This window comes from Ictidomys tridecemlineatus, chromosome 4, assembly GCF_052094955.1.
Source record: "Ictidomys tridecemlineatus isolate mIctTri1 chromosome 4, mIctTri1.hap1, whole genome shotgun sequence".
In the NCBI taxonomy this organism is placed as follows: domain Eukaryota; kingdom Metazoa; phylum Chordata; class Mammalia; order Rodentia; family Sciuridae; genus Ictidomys; species Ictidomys tridecemlineatus.
Window position 1 is genome coordinate 107,811,520 of NC_135480.1, and position 13,663 is coordinate 107,825,182.

Genomic DNA, 13,663 nt, shown 5'->3' on the forward strand with positions numbered 1-13,663 from the left:
ACTTGGAACATAACTGCTCTACAGTTCTAAAGTATTCTTCAGATCCTGAGCTGACCACCCTGAGAGACAGATTTCTTCGCTCTGGCTTTCAAAACACAATTTGAATTTCACAATGTGAAAAATAATTTCTAAATTCTTTCCTCAAAAAAACTTGACATTTTCTCTAAGTTATTCCATCTAGTGTCATTAACCAATCCCTGAAAGTTCAAGTCCCTGAAGTTCCACATCACCGTCCCAGGTAGTACCATACTTGCTGATCTCTGGGTCCTAACACACTTCCCTGCAATCTCCAAAATGCTTCAAAAAAGTCTGTGGTCATTTAGCCAAGACTCTCAACAAAATCCTATACCTCCTACCTTCTTGAAAAAAAAATGTGCTTTTTAAAATTAGCTCTTAAAAGTTGCATGAAATTTTTGTAGACAGAACCAGATTTTATCATCCTAGACTAGCTCATATCTGAAATAAAATCTCTCATGGAAGGAGGAGGAAAGCAGATGACAATGGAGAGCCATGGGATTAGAATAAAGAGCCTGTGTTCTAGTCACTGCTCTGCTGAGATACTGACCTCAAGGTGGGATACCTAAGCCTGTATCTATTCTAAATCTGAGCATCCTATAGTTTAGGAATTTTATAAATTAAAGAACCCTTCAAATGGGAAAAATGAACCCATTTGAGAATGAGTTAAAATTTCTTTCATGGAACCTGAATCATATATCAGAGCAAAAGTATTCTGACCCAAGCATTGCCTCTTTCTTAGGAAAATGAATTTTTGTTCAAAGTTTTCTTCAAAGCAACTTTGACATCCTTATTCCTCAAGCTATAGATTATTGGATTGAGCATGGGCACCACGATGGTGTAGAACAAGGAGGACACTTTCCCCTGATTCATAGGTAAAAGAGAAGAGGGCTTGAGATACATAAAAGCCCCTGATCCAAAAAACAAGGAAACTGCAATTATGTGGGAGCTGCAGGTGCTAAAGGCTTTGGATCTGCCCTCGGTGGAGCGAATGCGGAGGATGCTAGAAAGGATGAGGGCATAAGAGATGAAGATGGTGACTGTGGGCACACCAATGTCAATGCCCACAACAATAAAGACCACCAGCTGGTTCACACGGGTGCTGGTGCAAGAGCGCTCCAGGAGGGGAAGGATGTCGCACATGTAGTGGTTGACAAGATTGTTGGCACAGAAGTTCAGTCTCACCATGCATGCTGTATGGGCCATGGCCCCAGCAAACCCCATCACATAGACACCCAACAAAAGAAGGAGACACACCTGGGGGGACATGGTGACCATGTACACCAGGGGTTTACAGATGGCAACATAGCGGTCATACGCCATTGCTGACAGGATGAAGGATTCAGAGACCACAAAGAAAAGAAAGAAAAAGAGCTGAGTCATGCACCCAGAATAGGAGATGACATTCTTCTTCGAGACAAAACTCATCAGCATTTTGGGGGTGATAACAGTGGAATAGCAGAAGTCTATGAGAGATAAGTTGAAGAGGAAGAAATACATGGGGGTGTGCAGGTGAGAATTCAACCCAATCAGCGTGATCAAGCCCAGGTTCCCCACCACAGTGACCACGTAGAAACCTAGAAACAGAAGGAAGAGGGGGATGTGAAGTCCTGGCTGGTCTGTTAAGCCTGCGAGGATGAACTCTGTCACAGAAGAGGAGTTCTTTGGTACCATTGCAATTAAAGCATTCTGTGAAAACAAGGGGAAAAGTCAGGTGAGAGAGAGACAGACAGAGAGACAGACAGAGAGAACACTGTTGACCTCCCAGTCACCTCCCCCCATTCTTGAGAACATACCACTTATTTTTCAGTTCATCATATAAATTTCACAAAAGCAATGCAAAGGATAAAACAACTTATCTTGGAATTTGAGCTTAACATTAGAACATCTTCCTCTTGTTAAGAATATTTTTTTCCAAGATTAATAAATCATCAGTGGATGGATGTGTGAATGTGTGGATGCACACAGAGATTTTGAGCCTCACCAGAGGGGTCTTTCCATGGGGCCGTTCTCATTACCCTCAAAGATTCTGCCTCTGGAGCATCCCTGGAAGACTCACTTGCCCCCATGTAAGAGCAGGTGCTGCTGGGAAGGACCTCTAGGAGCAGCTGATCTTTAATTTTATCCTTCTGTTGTGTCCTTCTAACTCTAGTTTCTTCTGAAGTTTACAAAAGCAAGCCAATCTTTGAGTCCTCTCAGAGTCTGGAGCCAGCCTATCTGCCTGGATAGGAGGAGTTCCATCTGCCTCATGGTCATCCTGGACGAAACAGAAGGGTGAGGTGGATCTCTATACAACCTTAGGAACCAAAACTGGGGACTTAGGAAAAGTTCAAACCATTCACCCAGATTCAGCCATTCACCCTCCCTCAGACTGGGGGTGGGAGGATGCACCTTTAGACAAGTGATGTACCTTTTAGTCCAACTCTAATCCTCGCTTGTTCATATGGTTAATGGTTTCAGTGCTAACACAGGTGAAGGACAGAGCAACCCTCCAGCCCTCTCCTAACTAGAGCGACAGAGCTTCCCTGGCTGCCTCAGAACTTTTCCTGAGCTAGAGAAAGTGATATCTGTACAAAGCTTTGCCCTGAGCTTCTTCTCCAGCTTGCAAAGAGACAGCAGTTTTATTCTGGGTTTGAAGTCCTGGGGACCTGATTAGGTGTAGAAAATTGGAGGTTCCCCTGGGATCAAAGTCCTAGTTATTAACTTGAATAATAGGGAATTTTTTTTGCTTATACTCTTGATAATGTTTGAATGAGCTTTTGGATCCATAAAAATATTTGTTCAGTTAGCATCTAGTAATATGCAAATTATTGTGCAGAAAATAATAATTTACAATTCATTGAGCACTTAATGTACCAAACACTGTTTTCAACCTACAGTTATATACTGACATCAGCACACCAGGATCCAATATCATTGTTCATGCAATGTTTCATTTTAATTCTCCCTTAAATCCTATGAGCTAGGTTTTATCATCTCCATTTTAGAGAGTAAGTGATTTCCCAGATGTTAAATTATTAAGGTCCTATTAAATCTAGGCCCATCTTACTCAAAATCTGGTTTTCTTTACAATTGTTTTTACTCTCTCCCATTGGGAGATAATGGGGCACATAACATAGAGTCTTTGCCTTCAAACCTCTAACAATGTCTTGAAAAATGCATAACAACTAACTAAAAATGTGAAAGAATACAATAAGATCCAGAAAACTTAAAAATAAAATGCTCTGCAAGTTCAGAGAAGAGTGTTCAACATACCACTTATTTTTTCAGTTCATCACATAAATTGCCCAATACCACTGCAAAGGATAAAACAACAGCTCCTCTTGGAATTTGAGCTTAACATTAAAGAACAACTCCCATCTGCTGAGAATAGTTTTTTTCCAAGATTGATAAATTCTCAAAATTCTCTCTGATGGCCCAAATTATTCATCCTTGATCTTTCCATCTTCCAGGACCCTCATAATGAGCCTCAGAGGACAGCAGGACATTTGTCTTTTTGTTTTTCACACTTAGCTCTGTTCCTTTTCCCTCTATTATAATAAAATTTATCTCCTCAATGCCATAGGATCTGGGAGCCTTGCTTGAGCTTAATGACAGTTAATTCTCACTCTTGGATTTGGAGCAATGTTAAAAAAAATCATCTAATCCTGGTTGTACAACTGAATTAGATAATTAAATTCTTATTAGAGGTCAATTGGCCTTTCTGTCCTTTTCCGGCGTTCAAGATGTTGAAGGGAGGACTTGATGGATCCTCTGGTGCAGAATTCCTGATTTCCTTGGGTTTTCTGGTTGGAGCCCTTATCAACTATGCTGACAACACAGGATCAAAAATCTGTATATCATCCCTTATCAACTATGCTGACAACACAGGATCAAAAATCTGTATATCATCAGCATAGTTGATAAGGGCTCCAACCAGAAAACCCAAGGAAATCAGGAATTCTGCACCAGATATACAGGGAATCTGTATATCATCCCTGTGAAGGGAATCAAGGGACAGCTGAACAGACTTCCTGCTGCTGGTGTGGGTGACATGATGATGGCCACAGTCAAGAAGGACAAACCGAGCTCAGAAAGAAGGTGCATATAGCAGTGGTAATTCAACAACAAAAGTCATACCAAGAAAATATGGAGTATTTCTTTATTTTGAAGATAATTCAGGGGTCATAGTAAACAATAAAGGTGAGATCAAGATTCTGCCATCACAAGACCAGTTGCAAAGGAGTGTGCAGACTTATGGCCCATAATTGCTTCCAATGCAGGCAGCATTGCATGATCCTTCAGCGTGTTTGTAAAAATAGTAATACCTATTAAAAAGTGTTTCTTCCAAAGAAGAATATGGAGGAGGAGGAGGAGGAGGAGGAGGAGGAGGAGGAGGAGGAGGAGGAGTCTTCAATTGTTTGCTGCCTCAATGCAAACATAATAAATTGGAATCTCCAGGGTTGGAACTTTATAATCTACATTTCTCACCTAAATTTTCCCCAGGTGATCTGGATATGTAACCAGTCTAGGATTTACTATCTAATCCTTTCACCCCTTATTTTTCAGCAGGAAAATTGGGGCCACACCAATTGTGGAACTGTTTGGTGGTATAGTTATATTCTAAACTATTCTAAACATGGACCTCCCACCTCTCCGGTTACATTGTCTTGGAAAAAGCTTACCTGGTCTTTACTATTTTTGAAACACAGCATGGAATTAAGGGCCACAGTTGGGTATCAGGCCTGGGATGGTACTCCAGAACCATACTGGGGAAAGATTTGAATGCTATGATAGGAAAAAAGTATGCAATGTGACTATATTGAACGTAAGAGTGACGTAGTGAGAGTTGTGCTTAAGGAGACCAGTTAATCTAAAGAACTATCATGTATCAATGATTTGATGCAAGAGTACCCCTCCCCTGGTGCTATATCTAGTTATAATTTAGACATGATGTCTTAACTAAGAGCTCCAGCAATATAAGGGCATAGATGGACTTTTAGAACAAGTACCAGGAAAATGCAACCAAAGTTCTTTCTAAGCTTTTCAGCATGTTATAAATCACATAATTCTGGTTCTGCCATGTGGCTGTGGTCCCTTGGCTCATACTCTAAACATTTTTACCAGGCCCTGAATTCAGGTCCCATCACCCAGCTCTCTGCATTAGACATCTTTTATGCCTCCTTTTATATTACTCACCCTATCTTTGGGGTTTCCATTGTCACTATGGGAACAAGCTGCATCTAAGTATAGCCAAACAGAACACATTTATTATACTTAACTGTAACCTCTTATCACCTGCTTTCTGCCCTAGGACTTCTCTGCCACCACAATGAGAAATGTATATGAGAATCAGCTCGGCCATTAAAATGCATGTGCAAACCTGGAAGTGTGAAGGAGACAACAATCCTGGGAGCCAGAAGGTAAATTTTCCCCTCATCTGTATTTCTAGTGGTTCATACTTTGTAGTATCTCGAAGATCCTCAGAGGAACTGACCCTAAATTTCTCAGTAAGCAGGAACACATGACAGCATTGATTTTCTCTCCTTCCCTGTTTCGCCCATTCTTCTCCCTAGGATCCCTTCTAAAATAAGCTACTGACACTTAAGTCCTTGTCTCCAACAGAAATTTTTGTGGAAACCCCAACTGAGGTATTCTTAAAACAGTATTTGGAGCAGGTCTGAACAAAATATTCCTTACTTTACTGGGGAAAAAAACCAGTCTCACTCAAAGCTCTTGATTCCAGGTCAGAAAACTAAAATATGAATCATTAAATTCAACAAGAACCTGAAATTCCACAGTACAAAGAATTTTTGTGTCTGGAGCATGCCCTACCAAATTACCAGAAGGCGTAGAATTTCAAGTTATTATCAGCTCGCACCCTAAAGGGATGACTCAAAATCAAAAACTCTGTGCCACTTGGTCCTTAGGCCAGCTCCAGCTCCTCATGACCTCTTACTGTCTGGGATATCTGGATTCCTCCTTGAACTATGACAGATGACAACTAGGTTTATTCACTTTCACATCTTCAGAATCAAATGTAAAACCCGGCTCACAGCAGCTCACCGTATGTTCAACAATCTGTGATTCTCAACGTCTTCATCTGCAAAATGGGGTTGATGGTGAGAACACACTGGTCTATTGTGAGGGTCAGATTAAATTGAGGGACTAGAAGAACCTAGCAGAGAGGATGCCATGTGGAAGAGACTTGGTAAATGTTATCAAAAATATACATAAGACAAATGTAAAATGTATTTAATTTAGGGAGGAAATGGGAGAAGAAAAAAATTGTGTTAAATGAGACTGAAAGAAGCAAAAGAAGGATTTATTGGGTGAGGATCCGGGACAAATGTCAGAGGAACTTTGAAACAATGCTTTCTTCTTCCAAACTTTAATTTAGGCCAGTTTCTCCCACGTAGCTGAATCCACAGACAGTCTCAGGGTCCTTGAATATTTTACTCTATCCCTGCTTCCTGCCCCACCACCAATTTTCTATTTTTCAAATATTCATGTTCTATTACACCATACCATATTCAAAAAACCAAATTTTGAAGTCAGGTGAGGTTTTCCTTACAGCCTCTAGTCGTGTGTGTGTGTGTGTGTGTGTGTGTGTGTGTGTGTGTGTGTGTATGTGTGTGTGGTATATACCCATTTCTGATCTCTAAAAATTCCTCCTTGCCAAATATTCTTCCCAAATGTTCTACCTTCTATTCTCTATCAAAACCAGTTCTCTAGAAGAACCTCACAAATTCATGGACATGTGGTCCATGCATACCCTCTGCCAGGCATTTTTTTAAATGAAGATAAAATCTTTAGCAAAAATTATAGCCTCTAATAATGACATTTCATATAGCACTCAGTTGATGAGAGGTACATTTTGGTCAGGATCAGGAGTCATAACGTACTGGGCTTATAAGAGTCATTTTGACAGCCGATTGTTCTTCACCTGGCAAGTTAATTATAACCCTACATTTTTCGTGTGTGTGTGTGCTTGGAGCACGCTGTTGTGTATGAGAGTTGAGTGATATTTGCATATACACCAGAGTTTGCTATTCCCCCACACATGGTGAAATATATTTATATTTGAGTTGCTGTTCAGTAACAAGAGGTCTCAAGTGTAAATTTACACTTAGAAATTTGCCACTGCCTCAGTGATAAATCCCAATCCTTGCTCTCAGTCCCACTGCAGTCAGCACACAATTAAAGAAAATATTTCATTAATTATCAATCTGAAATGAGCCCCACAGGAAAGGGGTTCCTTGGGGCACAGAAAGCAAAGAAGACTCAGGCTTCATTAAAAGAAGTTGACTTTTCTCCAGCAGCCTTAGAGGATTCTTGTTGGGATGATAGAACAACCAAGAAAAGTGCTTCTGGATTTATGTCACTTTAGAGCCTGTTGCCATGGGAACTATGTCTCAAATTCCTCTCAACTGGGGCTTCACTAAAGTCATGTTCCCTACGGAGCAGATGAAGCCCAAGCAGGAAGCAGTGTAGGAAGAACTATTCTTAACTCCGTTCCTTTTGTTGCAAAACTGCCCTCTTTCCAAAACTTGAATTTCTCTATGGTGCTTCTTCTTTGTTTTATTTATTCCTACTTTTTTTCTCTTTTTTTAATTGCACTGTATTCGTGTCATCGCATTTGTGACAGGTAAAGGCAATATAATGTCTCGTGTATTATCCCTCAGACTTCATGAGTTTGGCCCCAAGGGCCCCAACCATCCCTACACAGCAGAGAATGCCAGGCACAAGTTTCATTCAGAGCTCATCAAAACTGAATAGAGACAAAAGACAGCAACTCAAATGTCTTCATTTGAAATGACCATCATTGGTGCATTTTATGAGTTAGATGTGGTATCCCCCTAAAGCTCACATGTAAAAAACAATGCAAGAAAGTTCAGAGGAGAAATGATTGGGTTGTAAGCATCTTAACCCAATCAGTGAATTAATCCCCTGATAGAGATTAACTGAGTGGTAACTGAATTGATAGGGTGTGGCTGGAGGAGATGGGAATTGGGGCCTGGTTTGTGGGTATATATTTGTATCTGACAAGTAGAGACCTCTCATTCTGCTTTCTGATCTCCATGTGAACTGCTTCCCTCTGCCACACTCTTCTACCATGATGTTCTGCTTCACCTCAAGCCACAAAGGAATGGAGCTGGCCTTCTATGGACTAAGATGTCTGAAACTGTGAGCCCTCAAATAAACTTTTCCTCTTTTAAAATTGTTCTGGTCAGATATTTTAGTCACAGCAGTCAAAAAGCTGACTAAAACAGTGCACAAGAAGGCAAATATCACAAGTTATTCATTCTGCATCATATTAAGTCTAGATTAACTTTTATTAAGTGTCTGACTCAAAAATACACCAATCTGTGTATAATCAATGCATGTGTGTAAAATAGAATCCTAGAATTGGATGAGAGCTCAGAGTTCTATGTTGGGGAGTAATTAACATATTAAATACTTACATACCAAGCACTGTTTTGGAAGTTTTACTTACATCATTTATACAAGATTAGTAATCTATACAAAGTACAAATTTATCATACTTAAAAATACATAGACTGGATTTAAGAATACTAATACTCCCACTAATATATTATACTCTACAATGCTGACCACATACCAGGAACTATGTTAAGTGCTTTACATGTAGGTAATTGTCACAAAAACACTATTAAGTGGAAACTATCATTATTCTCTGCACAAGAACATTTCCTTGAATCAAAGGAATCAAATTTTCTGTTTTTTTTTTTTTTTTTTAGACAACCTGGGCTCTTCAGGTCCTAGGCATTGGGTATAGCAGTGGAAGAGTCATAGGATCTTCTAGATTAATGATCATGAGGGAAGAATAGAGCGGAGAAAACTAAGGATCAACAGATACTAAAACATCAATCCCAAGACCTAGAAAAAAAGGCAGTAAGGCGTTTAAATAAAAAGAGTTTAGACCCAACTGCCAGATGCTCAAAGTACATCTAAGAGAAGATGGTCAGTAAAAAGCTGTCAGCATGCTCCCAACACATACAAATGATACTTTTTGAGGAGAGAGAAATGTCAATTATCCTAACTTGGTCATTACACATTGTATACATGTATCAGATTACCATAATGTACCCCATAAGTGAGTACAAATATTAAGTCAATTTAAAAATTTTAAAAATTTTTTAGCTTGACATATTTTTTAAAGTTCAGTGTGAGATCAGAGCTTGGAAATATCAAGACATACATTAAGAAACCATATAATAGAGGTGATCACAGGAACCATAAGCCAAGGGTTAAGGATGGAAATTTACAATCACCCATAGTTAACAAAGGGGAGAAGGAAATTCATAGAAATTGTTTCAGAAAAGGCAAAGGTGGTGGCCCTGGTAACTCTGCATCCAACTAACCTAGGTTCTAATGCCATCACACACTGAGTAAGGTGACACCATTTGGGTCTGGGCAATGCTGCCTTTAAGCAGAGACATTAACACCCAGCATAAATGATTGTCAAGAATGCCCACTATCAAAGTGTTTGATTAATAAAGCATTACAAGGCCCTTATTCCCTTATATCTCTTTAAATCCACTTGGTCAAATTCTGCCCTTTACTTTCTTTTAAATATATGGAATATTATAGTTTTTTATTAGTGTATAATAATTGTACATATTTAGGGGCAGATTTTGATAATTTGATTCATATTGATTCATATGTACGTTCTATATTGATCAAATCAGGCTAGCATTTCCTTCTTCTTAAACATTTGTCTTTCCTTTATGTTGGGAAACTCAGGAAATTACCTTCATTCCCAACTATATTAGAGGCAAGTCAATCGTATTTTCAAATACTGTTTAACTTACACATCCAATATTTAACACAATGATGAATGCATATATTCCTCATTAATATTTACTAAGTTCAATAGAAGGAAATGTAAATATGTTCAATAGCTCATATTCAAAAATTGGCAAATCCAGAGAGACCTCTATATTTTTCTAATACTGAAGGAACTCATTAGAGATTTCCTATAAATTGCTATGTGGTATACCCATTTCTAAAAGACAAGTAATAATGTAGATTACACAAAACTAGTTTTACTATATTTTTGTGTTTGGGTTTTTTTTAAAAAAAACTGCGATTGAATCCAGTGGTGCTTAGCCACTGAGCTACATCCCTAGTCCTTTATTTATTTATTCATTTATTTATTTATTTATTTATATTATTTTGAGAAAGGGTCTCTAAGTTGCATAGGGCCTCGATAAATTGCCAAGGCTGACTTTAAACTTGCAGTCTCCTATCTCCCATCTCAGCCTCCCAAATTGCTGGAATTACAGGTGTACTCCACTGTGCCCATCTTGACACTTAAATGTGCTAATACTGACTCTGTGACATTAGGTGATGTGTGCCTATTGAGCATAACTTCTAGGATCAAATTTTTACTGACTTAAAGAAGCCTCCTGTCATTTTAAAGATTGGCAAAGGAAAGTTACTCCGTGACAGAAAGAGCTGCAAAGCCTTCTGAAGTTAAGAGCTGCCCAGAGCTCGATTTCAACATAGCCCACAGTTTGGGGCTCTTAAAATAGGAATCCATTTTTAAGTGACATTCATCTCAGGAATATATGTGCTATAAAAAAGCAAATTATACCAGCACTAGCAATGTAAAATAAATGCTTTCAAGGTGTGTTAAGGGCACATGATGTTCCAAGATTGTGCTACAGGAGAAAAATGCAAGAAGATAACATGGACTTACTGAAAGGCAGTTTGATGAAGGGGAGGCTATTCTAGGCATTAGTGGGAATGTAAATTGATTTTTTAAAATAAATCCTAAACCTGAAGGTTCACAAATCTTGAATAAAGTCATAGACACTCCCTGCTGGGCAGAGATGTCTCAGAAAACCTAATTGCAGGATGGTGGAGAATCTCTGCTATTTAACATCTCTACTGGTCAGAAAAGCCACAGAACCTCCCTGTAACATTTGGCTATACTCTTTAAAGCTTTCTCTAGGGAACTATTTTCAAAAAACTAATTTTAACCAAGATGCAATGGGCTATCATTGAAGAAGTCAGACTTGGAACTCTAAGTAACTGGTTGTGTGGCCTTGAAAAGTCCAAATGTTTTTAACCTGAGATTTTCTCTTCTGTAAACAGGAATGTGCAAGCCTGATTTATCTACCTCCTGATGTTATGCTCACTACACCCTATGGCTTCCTCCCCATCCATCATTAAATACTGAATGAAGTTCCTCAAATTTCCAATCTCGTCATTCTTATCTCTCCATTCCATACAATTTTCTGGAACAAATTCATCCACTTCTAGGGCTCAAATGTCCTTTATTAATATGTTTATTATGAGTTAATTACCTTACATATTTAATCAGTGAAAGAACTCACAAGACTCAAACCATTTAGATCTACCAAACTTTGTTACAAGTAAAGTATACAGTACAGAAACAGCCGAAGAAGGATACATTGAGAGAAGTCCAGAGATTTCCAGAGCAGAGCCATCAACAACATATGTAGGAATCTTCTTGGTGCCAAGAAGACTTAAGTCTGCTGTTCTTACAATGAACTGGTCTTATAGGCAATATTCACCAATGTGACCAACCTGAACTATTGAAACCACCTAGTCTCTACTGAAATCAGGTGCAATGATTTTTATTATTAGATTATTATAATCTAATTATTATTTCAAACTGCATTGGCAAGCTGGAACTTCCAGCCCTGAAACAGATTATGGACCCATGGTCAATAGAACCTAATTTATCTTTAATAAACATATTTCAGTGCATTGGCCAATGGTCAATACCATGTAGCAGAAAGCTCTAGAGATAAACATGCATTCAATCTAAATTGGCTAAGGTGAACCCGTGCTATACAACTGATAGCTGTCACATGTTCATGTCCAGCTCCAACTTACATTCTGTATTCTCAATAGACAATCAAATACCTCCACTTGAATATCTCACAAACATGTAAAACTCAGACATGGGTAATACATTTATCTTATTCCTAAAATATTTTCTTTCTCTAATGTTTTCAACCTAACAAGGTATCAATATCTGAGCCCATCCTGTATTCCTTCTTTCTTATTATCCTCACCACCCAGTAAGTTACCAGACCCTCTGGGAGGGTTCTCTCTCAGAAACCAATTCAATTTGCCAAATGACTGATTCATCAATGTTACTTCTTTTTACTGTTTAGTTGCCTTTTTATTTTTTATTAAACGCATAAAATACAACTTCACAGTACATTTCACTTCTTAAATCCATTATCCAACATCAACAGTTATCTTTATTTTAACAGCCTTTTTCATATATCACTACATGGTTTTTTGCTAAAGCATTTTAAAGCAAATCCTATACTTATAATATTTCAAACAAAAATACTTCAGTGTATATTTCTATTATATATGCTTTTTCCCTTTAACATAATATCACTACATTGACTGATTTTTCTTGATCTAGAGATGAATGTAGGGCAGAGAGATAAGATCATATGCCTATCAAGTAGTAGACACTCATAATGTTAACATTATTAATTCCTCAAATTTAAGGACGTTTCATTCAAACACCTCCCCTAGAATTTGTAATCCTTAGCCTTATTTTTGTTAAGATTAAATTTAGTAAATGTATCATTTTATTATTCCTCTCCTCTCCTTCCTACTTTCCTTTTTTTTCTTTTTTTGTAAAACAAGACCACATTTACTCATTGCTTATGCAGGCTAAGCGCAAGGAATTATGCTTGGTACTAAGTACACTACAATAAGCTAAATTCTGTTGAAACAATAATCCAAACAAAAAATCTAACCCATTATTTATAGGTTTAGAAGAGGTTGGCCCAGTTAAGGAGCACTGCTCTAAAGTGATATTCGTGCCAGAGCCAGCTCTTATGTAGATGAAGGAAACATCTGTGTATAAGCTATTTAAAAAAACAACAACAAGTCACTAAAGGGCAAAAGCAAGATTTAGCAGAAAGGGGTCAATTCAAGAAAAGTCACAAAGGTCTTTATTCTAACAGTAAAGGGAATCCATGTTTTATAACCTTTACATTCATGAAGAATTACTCTGATTTTGGAGTCCCTACCACAGACGGCTGTTTAGACATGGCTGAGAAAAAGATAATAACCACCAGAGAACTAATCATAACTAGTAAATCCCTCCAAGGAACTTATACTTTTTTGTTACCATCTGTATGAAACCAAATTCAATCTATGAACCTTTGTGTGAAAACTAAAAAAAAAAAAAAAAAAAAAAAAAATGGATGGCAGACACATTCAAAATTTGTTATATAACTGTTTTACATATTCTAAAAGCATTGATACAATGTGCAGTCAAATGAAACACCAAAAGAGGCAATTTTTGTATGTCCTTTGTGTATTTTAGCACATTTTACCTTTAAAACAAATTTTGCACAATATGTCAATGTATCTCTGAGAAGTTGAACAGTGCTTTAAAAAAAAAAAAAACAAAAAAAAAAAAAACTAAGCATATACCTAAGCTGTAAGACTTAGTTTTATGCCATTATCATCTTACTACTGGGAAAAAAAAAAAACTTGAATTACAATAACCCATCTCAGCAAAATTTTCCAATTCAAATTAGAAGGGCTTCAGTTTACAAATCTCTTTTGAAGGGACAATATTAATGCAATTCACATCAGAAGATCCAATTAATACAATGAACAACAAACCACAATT

At 37.8% G+C, this 13,663-nt stretch overlaps 1 protein-coding gene and 1 pseudogene across 1 annotated transcript; one reads left to right on the top strand and one right to left on the bottom strand.

Annotated features, from left to right (window-relative positions):
• Positions 1-753: 753 nt before the first annotated feature.
• LOC101960923 (olfactory receptor 8B8) lies at positions 754-1,695 on the bottom strand. The gene has a single exon (XM_005339515.2). It carries the CDS (start codon positions 1,687-1,689, stop codon positions 754-756), a length of 936 nt encoding a protein of 311 aa, XP_005339572.2. The 5' UTR covers positions 1,690-1,695.
• Positions 1,696-3,740: 2,045 nt separating this feature from the next.
• On the top strand, positions 3,741-4,291 carry LOC101961206 (large ribosomal subunit protein uL14-like; annotated as a pseudogene).
• The last annotated feature ends 9,372 nt before the right edge of the window (positions 4,292-13,663 follow it).